General features: G+C 33.6%; 2 protein-coding genes across 2 annotated transcripts; both read left to right on the top strand.

Moving 5' to 3' along the window:
* The first annotated feature begins 1864 nt into the window (after positions 1 to 1864).
* On the top strand, positions 1865 to 6583 carry LOC110709795 (protein ECERIFERUM 2-like). The gene is made up of 2 exons (XM_021888044.1): positions 1865 to 2719; positions 5700 to 6583. Exons 1-2 carry the CDS (start codon positions 2219 to 2221, stop codon positions 6558 to 6560), a joined length of 1362 nt encoding a protein of 453 aa, XP_021743736.1. The 5' UTR covers positions 1865 to 2218; the 3' UTR covers positions 6561 to 6583.
* Positions 6584 to 8291: 1708 nt separating this feature from the next.
* LOC110709794 (NADPH--cytochrome P450 reductase-like) lies at positions 8292 to 18657 on the top strand. Its single transcript, XM_021888043.1, has 18 exons — positions 8292 to 8912; positions 12234 to 12293; positions 12411 to 12487; positions 12575 to 12632; positions 12820 to 12903; positions 12979 to 13015; positions 13907 to 13976; positions 14080 to 14274; positions 14870 to 14962; positions 15311 to 15536; positions 15632 to 15715; positions 15871 to 16022; positions 16114 to 16210; positions 16383 to 16532; positions 16618 to 16695; positions 16768 to 16890; positions 16971 to 17084; positions 18147 to 18657. Exons 1-18 carry the CDS (start codon positions 8613 to 8615, stop codon positions 18225 to 18227), a joined length of 2079 nt encoding a protein of 692 aa, XP_021743735.1. The 5' UTR covers positions 8292 to 8612; the 3' UTR covers positions 18228 to 18657.
* Positions 18658 to 19209: the final 552 nt, after the last annotated feature.

The raw sequence follows: 19209 nt of genomic DNA, 5'->3' as shown, positions 1-19209 counted from the left end.
AATACAAAAATTATTATTAATCAATTGAAAAAGAAATTTGAAAAATTCTAGCTTGAAAATTATACTAAAGAATATTTTTTGAATTCGAAAAAACCGACTCGAATGAACCGATCCGAATAATGTTAAACCGTATAATAACCAAACCCGTTAAAGAATCGAACCCATTCTAAACCGAAGTGGAATAAAACCGAATCGAAAAAGAACCGAACCATTTCTAACCCGAAACCGTTTGAATCGGGATAGAAACCGTTTACACCGAACCATTAACAAATTGCCACCCGCATGCACCGAACCGTTTATAAGGCGAACCGAATTAAAACCGTTCAAGAATAAACCAAAACCGAACCAAACCGATAATAATTTGAACCGAACGAAACCAACATATAAGGCACTTGATCCATTTTCAAACCGTACTGGTTTCAAACCGAACCGAAACCGAAATTACTACTTACTCTGTATAATTGAAAACCCATTTTCTTTCTTTTTTCTTGTAATTTCTGCTCTTGGTTGTACATTCTCATGGAAATAGAAATATTATTACATGATAACAGATTTTATTGATTTTTTATGAGATAGGGAGATTACCAACAAGGCAACAACCGTGTACTTTTTCTTTTAAAGTATGAAATAATCTTGATGTTAAAAAGATGAATTGCTTTTCAGTTTTTAATTTGTTACCTAACAACACCTTTTGACCTAGCTTCCAAAATAAAGTACTCGGCATATTGTATTGAATATAATGTTCTTTCTATATATTTTGACTGAAATATCAACGTATTACTTTAACTATAAATATCTTTAGCTAGTTGTAAATTAGTAAAAAAATATAACAGTAATATTAATTAAACATTCCTTAAGACGATTAAAATAAGACCCAACTAATATCACTATGTTATTGTTTTTTATATTGTCAGCAATTTAGAAGATTCTCTAGCTCTTCCATTTAATGAATAGTGTCAAAATTAAAAATAAAAGAACAAAAAAACGAAGGAAGTAGAACTTTTTTTTAATTAGAAGGATATTCGTTGAAAGATAAACCTTCACAATTTCAAAAAACGATCGAGGCACTTTTTCAGTTGTTCTTCCATCCTCTATTTCGAAAAACGATATGAAAGGCCTTAGGACCTTAGGTACATAGTACATTGTATATGCTCAAATTGTAGCTAGATTTGATATAGGGAAGTTGTTCGGTTGCAATTTTATTGTTACTACATACGTTGTTGTCGTTAGTATCAAAATAAAATGACTACAAAAATAATCTTACACTTTTGCAGTTTATGGCATGAAATTCTCAGCCTATAATAGATTGGGTCATATATGAGACGATCATTGTTATTAAGCAATATTTCGATGATATTATCTTAGGTTTAACTAATAGGTCTATAGATACCAACAAGGCAACATGTTACATCCTAATTTTATATTTTGCGATTGTTGTTGATAATGAAGAAAGTATTTTGGTAATAAGATGATGAGTACCAATTCAACTAAATATATGCATATTTTAATTTCAAATGGCAATACTAGAGTCATTGATGACTTAAACTATTAGAGGCTAAAAAATCCTCTTTTTGACGACAACTTTCTTATACATACGGTATTACATAATTGTATAATGTTAATATACCCAAACATAATAATACTCAAATCCATCATATTCATTACAGTTTTCTAATACTTGATTCCTTCATGTCTAACTCTTGACACTAATCCTGACATTGAGTTTACGGAGGCCGAGGCTATGTATGTTGAGGAAATAATAATAGTACAGTACTTTACTTTATTTGTTCAATTTTGAATTGCAACATTTGAAAGTTCATGTTTCTTCAAAGTACAACTTAAACGATTAATATTGTAATTATCTTATAGTAATAAAATTATAAAAAGAATTGATATTATGAAAATGTATATCTAAACAAATCTAACAAAATCCTGCATAAAAATATTTTTTTAAAAAAAAATAAATAAATAAAAATAAATCACAAAAGACAGTCAAAGAATGAAATGTGTGCAATCAGAGTAAAATTCCAAATGTAGAGATTAAAAAAGAATGGAAAAAATATATTTAGACTCAACATTTTCAATTAATCATTCTAACAAGTTAAATGGGCATGAGTAGCAGCGGCTATATAAGCTAATGCTACATGCATGTCCATAAACTAAACTAAACCTTCCTCTCCCTCCCAACAAACAAATAAACACCAAAATCGAAAATAAAATGCCAATTCCAAAAGAAGATACCAAGAAAAATTTAGTCTTTGACGTAAGAGTAGCAACAGTAGTGCCTGGAAAAATTACAGGTGAAAACAAAACATATGAGTTAAAAGGCATAGATTTGGCAATGAAATTGCATTATCTTAAGGGCCTTTATTTCTTCAATAACACCAACATTACTAATAGTACTAGTAACAATGGTACAAAGAACAATGGTACTACTAATAATTTATGGAGTGTTAGTGAAATGAAGAGTGTGCCTATGTATGATTGGCTAATCTCTTACTTTGTGGCTTGTGGGAGGATCCGGGCCTCTTCCGATGAGACCGGTGACCGGCCATCGATTAAGCTCAATGATGCCGGTATAAGGGTTGTCGAGGCTCAGTCGAGCAAGACTGTCGACGAGTGGCTTGCTATGGAGGACTTCTTGTCGATGCAAGATCAATTAATCTATAATCATGCTCTTGGTCCTGACTTGCCCTTTTCTCCTCTTGTTTGTCTTCAGGTAATTTTTATGATTGATTAAGCTTCCTACCTTGTTTATCCATTAATTTGCTTAGTAAGAACTTCAATTTGCATAGCTAGCAATTAGTCAATCTCAGATTATGATTTAGTGTCCCATTAACAAGTAGTGACATGATGTGATTTCGAACTGACGTACTAATGGGTCAAGTCGATCTTAAATTAAATCTCATATACATCATTATCACTTAATACTCTCGATGCAACCTCCAGCAAGGGCTAGCTAAAGCGATGCTTAATTACTCTTTAAAATATCTCATTCACTGGCTTTCATTTTTTTTTTTTTTTTTTAACCATGAGATTCATTGTCATTGAATTAAATCTACCTAACTACCTTAGCATGTAGATATGCAGTGTATGCTAACTTCAATAATATGCATTAATTGCTCTGCCTCACCTTAAGGAGAATTTACCCATAAAAGTACTCTTTTGGTTAATCTTTAATCTAACCCACACATGCAAAATTAGCTTCTTTTGGATTATTTATATTACTGTACAGTTTTCCCACCAAAAAAAAATATTACTGTACACTTGACCAAAATAGCAATACCAAATTTCCAATAAGGCAATGATAGTATTGTACTATAGTTATTTCTTTTTTGTAGTATTGGTGGTTGAAAATTTTACATTAGCCTTTTGAGAAGTGACTATTCATTACTATTCAGATGGAAATTATAACACTTTGACCATTTTTGGTACTTTAATTATATACAAGGACAAATATTGTATAAGAAATCTTGTTTGATTCATTTTAATGTGAATTCTCATACTTGTATTATATTTCAAAAATTATATACAGTATTACAAAAAGAATTATAGACTTTAACCATAAAAAATGTGTCATGAAGACCACATAACATGTTAATGGATATGTAGAATGTAATTACATAGGATGAAATTAGTATATATTGAGCAAGGAGCAAATTAGGATATTAGGTTAATTTTTTTTACTAATTGTGCAAAACTAAATGGCAACTTTTGGAAAGTTCAGAATAAATAACGAACATTTAAATCATGAAATTTAGGCCCTATTATGTTCATTTTATTTTTCCCAAAGAATTGATAATAAAAGACATCATTGTATAATTAAGTAAAGGTAAGTATTAAAAAAAAATTAAATAAATAAAATAAAATAAATAAATAAATAAATAGAAAAAAAAAACCAATATCTAAGTTCATTCAACAACTAAACTAAGTTTTGATAAGTTCTAGATAATTCAATTAATCTTATCGGTTAGATTTGGATAGGTGAAGAACACATTTGAAGACACCATAGTATTGATATGATTTGTATAATTGACGCCATTAAAATGGACTAAATGTTCATGAATTGAGTGAGAATTTTTAAATTAATATGAATGGAATTGGAAGTACATTAATTATCATATCCGAAGGTGCATATTCATTTTCACTTAACTTATTTTACTTAAAAATTGAATTTAATTTAACGCCTATCATAACTTATTTTCTCCTAAAGAATTTATGGCAATAATTGTGCTTCAATCGGTATAATTGATGGTAAATTATTCTTAATCCTTTTTTTTTTAATTCTTACATGTAACCCTTCGAGTAACTATCAATTTCCAACAAAAAGCATACTTTAATTTTCAATTTAAATATATACAAACTTTAGAGCTAAATATGACTATTACCCTAATCTCGGCATCCGTCCCTTAAAGATTACCCTAGGTCAAAATTTTGAAATCCTGTTAAAATTATTTCAATATCTACTTTTAAAATATCAAATTAATGTAATTTTAGTTTTTTTACTTACATTTAAAAATTAAAGATATAAGAGTATAAATTTTAAGACATAAAAGTTAAATTATGCAAAGGACATAATGAGGATTTGTTCTGTTCACCTTATTTTCACTTAACAGGTGTAATAAGTTCAGATAAGTTAAGTTAAGTTCAAATAAGTTCTGATAAGGTTAGACAAGTATAAATACAACTAAAATAAGTTTTAATAAGGTCTAATAAGTTCAAGTAAGTTTAGATAAGTAAAAATCAAATGAATAGAACACACTTTGAGTGTATCACTTTTATTCCATCAAAATAACTATAAATAGGGGTGTTGAGGTTAGTTGGTTTAATTTTTACTTTTTTTGACAGCTAAAGTTAGTTGCATTGGTTTAGTGCAACCAATATCGTACGTACATCGTATCTGTTATATAACTGCATAAACTCAACAGTTCATGTGATGATTAAATTCCAACGGCCAACTACTCCGACGTATACGTAATGTAACTCCTTAGTTCATCTGTTCATCCATTACTCTGTATCTAATTTACAGGCATTACAGCTACACACTTTCATTACTACCCTACTTGCCAACTTGCTCTAATCATATTATTCAAGTATATTTGTTACCAATCTATGTACCAAAGACATGGGTAGCTATATGTACTATCACACATAATCTGTAGCGGATATTGACCTAAAATATTGGAGGAGCTAACATTCGAATCTCTAACTCAAAATTTAATCACTATACGCAAAATTATATAAGTAGAATAGGGTATTTTACCTTAACAAACTAACTAATTAAAATAATCTATTGGGGGTCGAGCCCCTGGCTGGCCCTGGTGGAAGGGCCCCCTCTACATATAATTACTCTGCAACATGCTTGATAATGTCTTAGGAATGATATTTGAGATTTGATCGAGATTAACTTCTGCCTACACATCTCTCCCTTACTCTCTTGTATAGTGTTTTTATGAGTAAAAATAGGGTTAAATCAATAAAGTTGCTTTCGTTTTAGTATAAATTAGGTGAAAAGAATATGACTATTGAATTAAAATTGTTAATAGAAAGGGGGTTGAATCAATAAAAATGCTTTCCTTGTTACCTTTACTTTGCATTACCTCCATTTTAAATAAAAATTTACAATTTATTAAAATACACTTTTTATTATATAATTTCACCATTAAGGTTCTCTTAATACTAACTCAAGTTGATTGTAGGTGACATGGTTCAAGTGTGGAGGAATTTCTATGGGCCTAAGTTGGGCTCATATACTTGGTGATGCATTCTCAGCTACAGAATTTATGAACATGTGGACCCAATATATGCAAGGTCACCATCAAAAACCCAAAACTCTTGCCATTCAACATCCTTCACAGCCCAATTACAAGCCTTTGAGCCCATCTCAAGAGCCCACTTCAGTAAAACGGGTCAACCCAGTGGGTGACCATTGGGTTAACCCAACCAATTGTAAGATAGGTACCCACACTTTTCATCTTACTCCACAACAACTAGATCAATTGCATTTGAAGGTGCATGGTTCCAAAATGAAAGATAAAGATTCAAGCCAATTTTTTGAGGTAATTACAGCTATTATATGGAAGTCCATAGCAAAAATTAGGAATGACTTGGAGACCAAAAATGTGACTATATGTAGACCAAAAACAATCAAGCAGGAACATGGGATGCCCTATAATGGACAAGTGCTAGGCACAATCGAGGCCACGTTTTCAGTGTCGAGTGCTGATCCTTCGACACTGGTACATTTGGTTGCTGAAAATTATGTTGATGAGAGCAACATGGTTGAAGAATTGGTGAACCATGATATGAGTAAATTTGACTATATTGTTTATGGGACAAACCTTACATTTGTTGACATGACACAAGTTGATATTTATGGCTTTCAAATAAAAAGAAATCGTCCAACATTTGCTAGTTATACTCTTGATGGAGTTGGGGATAAAGGATCGATTTTGGTACTTCCAGGCACAAAAGATGGTAAACTTCTTGTGCTACATATAGATGAAAATGAAATTGAATTCTTGAAACACGAGTTAAACAAAGAATGGTGCATTGCATAATTATAATTTACATTTAAGGTTTTTTTTTCCATCCATTTATTTATTTGTAATATTGTTGTATTATATATTAGTGTTATGATAAAATAAATTTATTAATGATATATTTTCCCATCCAATAATTACCATGAGAAAATGAAGAGCTTTGCAAACTTCATATCTCAAACTTTGGAAATGTATTACCTCAATTTTTTATTTTTTTATTTATTTTTTATTTTTTATTATATAGCTACATTTTTCATTTTCATATGTTCCTCATTGATTTGTTTATTAGAATTGTTACATTACAACTTTATTTTTATTTCAGTAGACGACTATGAGTTTGTTGTTGTTTTTGTAATTGTTGTTGCGTGTGTACATAAACTCTGTTTACATACACAATCTCAAAAAGTCTTAACTATTTTTAAAAACTAAGAGTGCTAGAATAAAATCACTTATTCTGTTAATTATAGTATTGTAAAATAGTTAAACAAATAGATCAATAAGTATTTTTGGTATTTTAAATTTTCTTGAGTTTCTTATAATCTTAACCATGTTATACAAGTGATATTTGGTTTAGTTACCCACATATGTGGGTAGAAATTTCTTGGCTTTTAGATTTGGCTTAAGTTTTTCTGGTCACTTGCACATCCCTATCAACAACTACTTTCAGAATAACTAAGTCAAAATACTCCATACGACTATAGTGTTTATAACCTTTGAATTAAAATGTTGTACAAAAGCTAACAAAATTAGTTTTTTGAGTTGTGGTTATTAAGAACTAATGTCACCGTTAAAACTATTAGTTACTAGTTTGTACGTGTTGAACATCTTTCATCTACTACTTGATATCTAACATCTAATATTGTCAAGTATGTCACATGAAGAGTGTATAATTAAGTTTGACTTCACTTGTATAAAAATATGTAAAATATTGTTAGATTAGTTTCAAACTCTTAATACTTCGTACATAATATTAACTTTTTTTTTTTTTTTTTTTTGTTTTAACTATCTTTACAAATGTATAATTAAAGTTGTTAATTTAAAGTTAAGCATGGACAAATATAAAAGTGAAATTAATAAACATATTTGAAAATAGAGTACTCCATCTGTCCCATAATGCATAACACAGTTAAACATTGCACACATGCCAATACACTAGTTTGACTAGAGTTGATCATTGGGCGGGCCGAGTTGAAGCTAAAAAATTATGCCCACTTCTCGGTCCGGGCCAAGCTTTGGGCTGAAATTTTTGTGCCCAAACCCGCCCAAAATAGTTGGGTCGTGCGGGCTTTTCAGGCCATTTTCGAGCCGGGCCTAAAAAATCAACTAAATATGCATAAATACGTATTTCCAAACCCGTCCAAAAAAAATCGGGCCGAGCTTAACCCGATTTTGGGCCAAAAAATTCTGCCCAAAATCCGTCCAAAATCGGGCCGGACCATACTTAATCAGGTCTAAGTTTGACTTTATTTTATATAATTAAATATTAATGAAAATTATTTTAAAAATTAAATTATGTTAGTAAAAAATTATGATCAAACCTAATGCATGAATGGTGGGAAAAAAATCAACGTCTCATGTATTATGGGACGGAGGGAGTAAATCATTTTTATCATAAATTTGATTTTTTTTTGGGAAAAGAATTGGATAAGATACTGGAATATACAAATCTTACCAACCAAAAATCAAGAAAGGTCGAGAAGAAAAGCAACCTTTTTCATATAGTGATAAATATGATCATACTCCCCCATCACTTTTTATTGCACATTCCCACACAACAAAAGAATTGCTTAAATTTCTCAAAATCCATGATTTACTATTTTTAATTTTTGTTATAAAAATAGAATAACAAAATAAAATAAAATAAAATACTGTGCTCCAAAAAAAATAAAAATAAAAAATTGAAAAAAAAAAACAAAAGTCCACCCATTTCATTCAGTGATAGGAGGAAGAAGAAAGAGAGAAGAGGTTGTGTTGAATCAGTGAGTTTCACCAACCCTCTCAAAACCAATCCCTAGGGTTTCCTGAACCTTCGAGAAACCCTTAGAGGAGAGAGAAAATCACCTCTCATCAATGGCGTCTACGAGCTCCGATTTGATCCGATCCATCGAATCGGTGCTCGGAGTTTCATTGGATTCGCCGTCAAATTCTTCTGCGATTGTCATTTTGACGACTTCGATTGCATTGATTATCGGATTGGTGGTTATTCTATGGAGAAGATCGAACGATCGAGGTAAAGTTTGTTCGGCTTTTGTTGCTCCTAAACCATTGAAGGTTGAACCTGAGGAAGATGAGCTTGAAATTGCTGCTGGTAAAACTAAGGTTACGGTGTTTTTTGGTACTCAAACTGGTACTGCCGAGGGATTTGCTAAGGTAATTTTGATGATTTTTTGGTTTAAATTGTGAATTTTTTTGAGTTTGATGTTAATTTGATTGTTTTGTTGTTGATTAGTTGCATGCATTTCTAATTGTTGAAAAATGTGGATTTTATGGTAAAATTCGAGTGTTAGGATAGGTTATTAAGGTTTGGAAGTGTTCACTGGATTTTAGATTGTGCTTTGCTTGTAAAACTGCCGCGAGTAATATGAAGTTGGATGAATGAAAGCAAGTTCATGGTGATTTGGTTGATTGGTGGAAGAATTGGTGGTGGAATTATTATTTGAGCTAAATTTGTTGAGATGATGTCGAATTGTTGATTGGATGGAATTTTGTGTATTTGAGAGGCAGAAGTGTTTGTTGGATAGATGTTTGAGAACTGAACTTTGCTCTTGTTGATTAGTTGGATGCTTGAGAGCTGAACTTTGAGAAGCAGAGATGCTTCGAAAAAGCTCGTCCAATTAGGTTAAACTTCAACATTCAACTAGCCTTCTCAGCTAATACTTTCAATTCAATTAAATCAACATACTATTAATTATTCCCTAAACTAAATCTATAGTCAATTAAAAGACAAATAACAACTACTATCTATACATCAACTCGGAACTATCGGAAAATGGAATGGAATTTGGCTGTAGTATTAGTATAAAGCTAGTATGAATGAGGTTTTGCACTGAATTGAAAAGGTTTGGTTGAAAGTGTAGGAAAATACTCTGGAGATGATATTGTTGAGGCTTCTTGTCTTCAAGGTAAACCATAGAAATGGATATTTGTATAGGGAAATGTTGAACGGTGCAGGGAGAAAGAAACAGAGGATAATCTAAAGGAAGATGTAGTATTTTGTCCCACAATTCATGCAATTGAAGTGATTTCAGATTAGGTAGATTGAAAATTGTTTGATGTGAGGATTACAGGCTACAGCAATGGCTGCCAGATTAGAAGTGCAAAAGCTTAAGGGTCACTGGTTTGTGGATGGTCAGAGTAGACAGGGTCAATCTAAATTTTTGCTGACCTGGCCATTGTTTTTGCAAGTGTCTCAAAAAAGGAGGAGGAGAGGCTAGCAATTAGCCGACCCTTTCACTTCCATGGTTGAAGTCTATTTGATATCCTAATGCCCTTAATGTAGTGAAAAAGGTTAATAATTTATCCTTTGAAAACAATACAACTCACCAACTTGGGCTAGATAGCAACTCCACTATTATCTTTATTCTCTCTATAGTTTCGATATTGCAACTAGTGAAAAGTGTTGTAAAGTATTGTATATGTGTGCGCGCTCATGTGTGTATGATTTTACTTGTTAGATGTTTGCACTCTTCATCCCTGCTCCTGTACTCCATATCAAATTGAATCAAATCAAGTCATATACCCATGCAATGCTAGTTGATAGCACCTGATTTGTTTAACAAGCCTTATATTTTTTCTGTTGAAAGCTTTTAAATGCTCTAAATGCTTGTGCTTTGAGTGATATGTGGTAAGCTAAAATGAAAAGATTGAAAACTACCATGGAATCATGGATTGATAACTACTGCAGAACATACTTAAGTCTGGAAATCTATAATTGAATTCAGACAATGACATGTAGAATTCCGAGAAAGAAGATGGAGAGAGAGATGAAAGGAAAAATGAGATTGTGAGATTTGTGACTTTCAAGTCTGCAGTCTCCCTATTTGACAGAAGTTCATGACATATTTCAATAGATAAGTTTTCAATTGTCCCTGGACATTATTTGCAGAGTACAACTGATTGTGCTTTTCCTTTCACTAGCTCTGCAATTAATGCACAAGGAGTATGACTGAGGAGGCAACTATCCTCACTGCTCACTTGCATTGTTATTTGAGGCTTTTTTTCTGCGCAGCTTTGTTCAGCTCCTACATGGGCGAAGAGTTTTTATGACATGGCTGATGACAACTCTACACAAATTAGAAATTACAACCTTGCCTCATGGTTTGTCCCTCCTAATAATTGAACTTAATGTGGGATGTGCATATGGTATGGCATTGTTCAACTATCTTTCAATAAAATTAAAAGAACCATGATTTTGGAATGAGAGACTAATCAAAGATATTTAAGTAGCTTGGAAAGGCAAGTTTGAAGGATGAATGAATTTCTAATTGTGGAAACTAGTTCTATTGGCTATTTGGTGTATTTGGACGGAGAATTGTCGGATTTCTGTAGGGAAGATTAAACCTTATTACTCCAAGCTTCAATTTTAAACGATCTTGTATGGTTGGAATCAAGCGCTTTGATATGAAATTCGTTTTTCTTCCTATGATTGTGCAGACAAGATCATCATATTTATGGATTGAGGATATTTCAATTTTGTTTGTACATCTCTATTGATTTGGGTGATATGTACATGTCTTGGAGCAATGGAAATTGTTGGGTGATTACTTGTAGCCTTTCTGTTTGTGTTGGTTTGACATCCCCTTGGTGTCCTATTTTATCTTATTCCTTATAACCCATTGTATAGACGCCACTAGGTGCTGAGGCTCTTATTTTTCTGGTCTAGGCAAGGCGATTTCAGTGAGGTGCAAAGGGGCACACTGATGCGAGTCTTGAGTTGCACAGCTTTTTTCCAGTATTTTTTCGCTATTGATTAAGTGTGTCTTATTACAATGAGGGGCGCCAAGGCGCTGGAAAATCCCTACATACATTGTTATAGCCAAAAAAAATAATAGAAATTAGACTGAGACGAGAGGTTATACCAATCCTCAAATTGATGGCTTAATGGTTGGAAAGGTTGGTGCTTCCCAGTGGCATAATTGGCATCAAAATTGGAAACTTTACTTTCCTTCCTTCCAAGTGCAATATGATTGGAAATGCAAATCTTTATTTCTACGAGATAAAACTTGAATAAAACATTTAATCATTATAATCTGTTATATCATTATGGTACATATAAAGTTTTTCTTTGATATCTCTGCTCATCATAGATCCTAATAGTAATAACTGCGTTCTATATTTCTATCATAAATTCATAAGTTTCTTTAAGGTTATGGACTTACCACTCACATTAAGGATACTTTAATTTGTTGCTTCAATATTGAAAGCTGACCAGTAACATTGCATTCAAATTTTATATAGACAAATAGTCGTAGCAACAGATGTATGGAATAAGAAGAGTTAGTCAGGCTGATAGATAATATGAAGTGATGGTTGTAGTAGTAGAAAGAGTGGGTGTGGAATGGTTTTACAGAGTTTCAATAGCATTGAACTTGTTTCTGTTTGTTGCTGTACCTTCAGTGACCTTTCTCTTGTAGACTTTGTAGCATATGAAATATCAGTGTCATTTTTGTTATTTTTTGTGATTTTCTGCAGGCTTTAGCAGAAGAGATCAAGGCAAGATATGACAAGGCTTTAGTGAAGGTTGTTGACCTGGTAAGTGAGGCAGCTACTGTTTTTATTTGTTGATTGAGAGTGTTCTTTGCAAGTTTCTTTTTAGATCTATTTTTCTTTGATTTGTCTAAAAATGTTGCTTTCCACCTATTAAAATAGGATGATTATGCTGCGGACGATGACCAATATGAAGAAAAACTAAAAAAAGAAACTTTAGCATTCTTCATGGTTGCCACGTAAGATTACTTGTTTTGTGAGTATATGTCTTACACTTGTTGTTTATCAGTTAAGTCATTTATAAACTGACATCATTGACATTGTAGTTATGGAGATGGGGAGCCTACTGATAATGCTGCTCGGTTTTGCAAATGGTTCACAGAGGTATTGGCTTCTTTCCACCAATTCAACTTCTACCATTTTCTTTCCTGTCCATTATTTTTTGGGGAGTTGGGGGGGGGGGGAGTGGAAGGAGCTCTTTGGGGAAGTTAGTGCCTTAGTGGTAAGTTCATTTACCGCATTCTGTAACATGGTGGTCTGGTTTTTTTTTTTTTTTTTTTTTTTTGTATAGGGTAATGAGAGGGAACCATGGCTTCAGCAATTGACATATGGTGTTTTCGGCTTGGGAAATCGTCAGTATGAACACTTCAACAAGGTAAATTATCTTTTAAGGCCAACCACTTCTTACTCATTTGTTTACTAACTAATGGTGTGACCTTTTCTGGAACAGATTGGAAAGGATCTAGACGAAAAGCTCGTTGAACAAGGTACCAAAAAATCGTGTTATTTTTATTCCATACTTCTATATGGTCAATAATATACTGACAAACTGCCATGTCAAGCAGGCGTATTTTGATTTATACTAGCATTTGCAATGATGTCCACAAGTAGAATTTGGGTACTTTTTAGAGCAAACAGGCTGTGTTGGGTTGTGTTTGGATCGAAGATTAACTGGTTGGAGAACCTTCAACACCAAGACGACCCTTTTAAAAATCAGGCCATAAACCTTCAACACAAACTTGACCTGTATTATAAACTGGGTCCACAGACCTAAGTTGCCTAACCCATATAAGCATTCACACCTAATTTCTTTTTAAAATATACCAGTTTAGCTAATGTGTTGAGTTTTTCTTGTTACAATTACATCAAGTTTTATCCGTTTAATTAAACAGGGTGAACTAAATTACAAATCATCTTATTATTACAAAATGGAATAAGAAGATGAGTAACTAAAATTATGAAGAGCATTTTTTGTTTATGTATGGAATATATTGCACTGTTGGGAAATTCTCTTAGCTTGATAAGAGTCCTTATCTTGTTTGCTTATTTGAGAAGTACCATTTAAAAAAATTTATCTTTTTGTAATACCCATTGTAAAGATTGATTAGGTTGGGTACATAGGTATGTACTTAGCTAAGTTTTGCAAGTAGCTATGCTTAGCTTAGTTCTAGAACCTCACTTCAACTCTAAGTGTGGCTAAAGTAGGCTAAATTCTTAATCATGTACTTAACCCATTTACTCTTCTTAATATGAAATTCTGTACTCTCTTTATGTAGAGTATCATCTTCTCTTGATCTCATATTTTTCGTTTATATCGTTATATGTGCGGCTTACTAACAAATATCTATTGAATATTTCTAATGTGCTCCATGTGTCAGGTGCAAAGCGTCTGGTCCCTGTTGGTCTTGGCGATGATGATCAATGTATTGAGGATGATTTTACTGCTTGGTGTGTATCAGTTGGATTTTAACTCTAATGCTGATATTCTGCGAATATGCTTATTGGTCGATTCTTTGCTGCTGTATTGATTACATGTTTATCTTCCATATAGGCGGGAATCTTTGTGGCCAGAGTTAGACAAGATTTTGAAAGATGCAGATGATACAAATACTGTGTCAACACCATACACAGCTGCTATTCTTGAATATCGTGTAGTCATTCATGAATCTGCTGTCACAACCTTAGAAAATCAGTACAACACTATGGCAAATGGCAATGCAGCTTTTGATATTCATCATCCATGCAGGTATATTCAAATACTGCCTGGACTCACAGTTGAAATTTTATAATTTAATTTATTTATTGACTCATAATAGTCTAGTGGCATATTAAGCCAAGTCTTTAGTATCACTGTTTGGCAGACCAGTGTTTGAAAAGGCCTGCCTAGGCGCAAGGCATTTGGAGTCATGTGCTTTTTGTGGTCTAGGAGAGGCGATTTTGATGAGGCGCAACTTAAGGCACACTATTGTTTTTCAATATTTTTGTAAATTGTTTATTATATGCACATCACTTCAACGAGGCGTACTAAGGCACTCCTTAGGCGCAGGGAGCTCTGAAATGCCTTGGTGCGCCTTGACCCTTTTTATACATTGCGGCAGACATTGTCAAATCTTTTCCTTTGATTAATGAGCTTATTTTAGACTAGATGTTTTTTTTTTCTGAGCTATGATACCACACCTTTATTACTTACTTTCATGTGTACCTAATATTAGAAGTATAAAATACTAGTACTTGTTATCTAAGTGGACATTATAGGTTGCCTAGTAGATCACACACATTGTTTCCTGTTTTTGCTAAATCTGTCTGGCTAACTAGTTTCTTTTCTTTTGAAATTCCAAAAGAGCTAATGTGGCGGTGCAAAAGGAGCTTCATAAACCAGAATCTGACCGCTCCTGTATACACTTGGAGTTTGATATAGCAGGCACTGGATTAACGTAAGTATTCGTTTAACTGACTAACCTTGGCACCTTGCTGTATATATAGATATATGGTAGAGTCCCTTCTTGCCATGTCTGCCGTATTTCATTGCATCATGCTGTTATGTACAATTTTACTTGTGTTCAAGCGTGCAAGAGCACTATATAAAAGTTTGACTATTCCTTATTGCCCATTACTACTTCATGTATTGTCTAGTTGGTGCTCAAAGAGATTCCACGAGTCTTTTCTCCATCTTTTTTTATTTCTGAAAGGAAAACTTTGCTTGTAAGCTATTATCAAATTGTTCTGCATTCGTTATGTTCTCTGAAGGAGAAAAGCCTTAAAATTTATCATTATTGTTTCAGTTATGAAACTGGAGATCATGTTGGAGTCTATGCTGAGAATTATGATGAAATTGTGGAAGAAGCAGGAAAGCTATTGGGTCAGCCACTGGATTTGATTTTCTCGATTCACACAGATGCAGAAGATGGTACACCTTTGGGTGGCTCACTACCACCACCATTTCCTGGTCCTTGTACACTTCGCTCTGGTCTGGCGCGATATGCTGATGTTTTAACCTCTCCTAGAAAGGTTATTATCTTTCTTTTCCCTTACGCTGAGCTTATTGTTTTGGTTTCATATTGGGGAATTGGCATCATTGGTTCTTATTTAGTTATTATACTCAGGCTGCACTACTTGCTTTGGCTGCTCATGCATCAGAACCCGGTGAGGCAGAGAGATTGAAGCATTTGGCATCACCTGAGGGCAAGGTTCATATATCTACATTTTTCAAATGGTCTTTCTGCAAAAAATTGATTTAACTTTTTTTTTTTTTGCTACTTTTTTTTTTTTTTTTTTTTTTTTTGCTACTTTGGTTCTCCCTGATCTTGTTAAATTATTCTCTTTGGAAATTATCTCTCTTTAGGATGAGTATTCAGCTTGGATTGTTGCTAGTCAAAGGAGTCTATTGGAGGTCATGTCTGAATTTCCATCAGCAAAGCCTCCTCTTGGCGTATTTTTCGCTTCCGTGGCTCCTCGGTTACAACCGCGTTACTATTCTATCTCATCCTCACCAAGGTGGCTCAACTTTAGGCTTGTATTACTTTATGGGTGTATTGATTCTCATGAAGAATATGGAGATTCTAAACTGCTTAACATGTATCTGCAGACTATATCCAAACCGAGTTCATGTCACATGTGCCTTGGTTTATGGTCCTACGCCTACAGGGAGAATCCACAAAGGGGTTTGTTCAACTTGGATGAAGGTAATAGGAACAAACTTTGCTTATGCTAGCATTGAGTTAAAACATATTACTTGTCAGAATGTTGTTATATATATTTGGTAGCCCATTATATACGTGTTGTAGGATTTTGTGACAGCATGCTGTTGCATGTCAAACCATGACAGTTTTCTGAATTTTTCTCTTATATGGCCAGAATTCAGTTCCTTTAGAGAAAAGCCAGAATTGTAGCTGGGCTCCAATCTTTATCAGAGCATCTAACTTCAAGTTGCCGGCAGACCCTTCAGTTCCAATAATCATGGTGGGACCTGGAACTGGTTTGGCTCCTTTCCGAGGATTTTTACAGGTTTATGCTCCTTTAATATTCTGCACATAAATGGGTTATTTAGATTGCTGAATTTTCAAAATTTAACTGTGCATCTATTTTCCAGGAAAGACTGGCTTTAAAACAGGATGGCGTCCAACTTGGTCCTGCTATACTCTTCTTTGGATGTAGAAATCGTAGAATGGTATTCTGAAACCTGTAAGTTTTGTGGAAGCTTACCGGCCAAATTAGTGCTTATATAATGCTTAATCTGTAGGATTTCATCTATGAGGAAGAGCTGAACAAGTTTGTTGAAGAAGGAGCTCTTTCAGAGCTGATTCTTGCATTTTCAAGGGAGGGGTCTCAAAAGGAGTATGTTCAGCATAAGATGATGGACAAGGTGTGTGCTTTCACATTCAATAGTGAGTCTCCTTTATAGTCTTGCCAAGCAATGATTTACCTTAAAATTGTGATTTGCAGGCCTCGTACTTGTGGAGTCTGATTTCTTCTGGTGGTTACTTATATGTCTGTGGTGATGCTAAGGGCATGGCTCGAGATGTTCATCGAACTTTGCACAATATTGTTCAGGAGCAGGTACTCATCCCCACCCCAACCCCACCCCCACCCCCCCATCCCCCACCAAAAGCATTTCACAGCTAATAGACACAGGCTATTGTCTGACATTATCAGAACACTATTCGTACAAGTTAGTCATAATTACTAGTTGTTGTCTGGCTGATATCATTATTGTACAGGAGTAGTTGCGTACTGCAGTTTATGTTTCATATTATCATCTCGTCTAGACCTATGTCAATCGTATGAAGCACTGTTTGAAGTTAACTGCTATGAAACCCTGCAGGAATCCTTATCATTGTTTCTCTGATCTTTTTCCTTCAGCTAGTTTTGTCTTTAAAAACTTTAGCTTTGTAATTCAAAATCAAGAGTCATGTTGAACATGTTACTAGATGCCTTGGTAATGCAGCACCTCCCAAAATTTGATCTGGCTTCACTTAGATCGAAAATCTATGATGATTGGTTTGTGAACCATCTGTCCAACGTCTGTAGTGACATTTTTCATATCATTTCTGAAGAGTATGAAAGCCGTGAACTATTTAGTTGAATATTGATATCAGGTCTATGTGAGGAAATAAATTGAGTTACTTAAAATGCTTACATCTCATTGGCCAATACTTGCATTTTTCTAATATGAACATGTCGTAAACTACAAGAGAATTTTCTTATTCGCAGTTAGTTCGCCCAAGTTAGGACATGTGAAGTCAATATGTAGTTGGCCTTTGTTCATATTCGTATGCCTTTGAACTTCGAAGTGACCTTGATCTCTGGTTTGGATTTTTGTTGGACTCTATGCCTTCTCTGCCCCTCTTCCTAGACCTGATATTTTGCTTTATTATTTGGTGGCATCGAAGGGCAGGTTGAATAAGAGAATAATATGTGCTATCGTTCTATGTCTTGACCAAGTGCTGTCAAAACTATTATTTTGTACTCGGTAGTGTGTAACCTATAGTAAACGGATGAAGATGATTAGGAGCTTCTGTTCCAGTTGGCTGACTCAATTTTGTATGGCAGTCATATACGAAGTATAACAAAACCTGTACAGATTTGACAAAGTTTATACTTTTTGTGATATGTTTTCAGGAGAAGGTGGACTCCTCGAAAGCAGAATCTCTTGTGAAGAAATTGCAGACAGATGGACGATACCTTCGGGATGTGTGGTAAGCTGTATCTAGGAGTTACCTTGTTCTCATCTGAGCAGTAATTACAGGGCTCTTTGAGCTCAATCGACTCATTTTCCATCCAAACTCAAAATTCCTACGGCAGATGATAGTGGATGGTGGGAAGTAAGCTATTGCTTACTCCACTTTTCTGTATCTATTGTCACCCTTTTTGGCTGACTAGAGGATAGAACATTGTCGAATCTATATACATTTATTGTTTCTACAATCAAAGGCTGTGTGGCGGTTGCAGAAGTTATCAAGTTTACTCGCAAGAGATTGTAGGTCATTAGGATACCCTTGAAATCATGAAATGTATTGTGCACTATTGTTTATCTAAGATGAAGAATAAAGCTTATAATTTATGTTTATATAGGAATTTAATTTTATGTATTTTTCTTCAGCAATTTGCCTTTTCATCTTGTTCTGGTTTATTAGATGATTGGTAAAAGGCGTTCAAGATTGATATTTTGTAGTTGTGTATCTTCTTGTATAAACAAGACTACAGACACCATGCTTTTTCGTAAGATGGTTTAGGGCTAGGAGGGTGTCAGGATAATAATCATAGGCGACTTTTTTTTTTTTTTTTTTCAGAAAATGATAGGATCACTAAATTATTACAAGTATTATTTGCTTAAAAGGGTAAGGGAAAAAAAACCCTTAGAGAAAGAGCTAAATGTACAAAGTATTGAGCAATTTTTTTTGTACCAAACCAAAACCACGATTTTTTATTTTTTTTTGAACTACCAAAACCACGATATTAGTATATTACTATTATACCTATTTGTTACCCCTTTCGTATTTTAATATTTGCACTTTAATTTGCACTATTCACATACTCTATTTGACTTAAATAACACTCTAGCTATGTAGGATTATAAGAGAGTCAAATCCAGTCTAAAATTGCTATTTATTTATCTTAGGTGAGCCCAAACTTATATAAGGTTTTCAATCAAGCTCAAAAATATTTATAATTCACTCTATTA

Source organism: Chenopodium quinoa, unplaced genomic scaffold (genome assembly GCF_001683475.1).
Source record: "Chenopodium quinoa cultivar QQ74 unplaced genomic scaffold, ASM168347v1, whole genome shotgun sequence".
Taxonomy (NCBI): Eukaryota; Viridiplantae; Streptophyta; class Magnoliopsida; order Caryophyllales; family Amaranthaceae; genus Chenopodium; species Chenopodium quinoa.
This window is presented reverse-complemented; position numbering and strand designations above follow the sequence as displayed.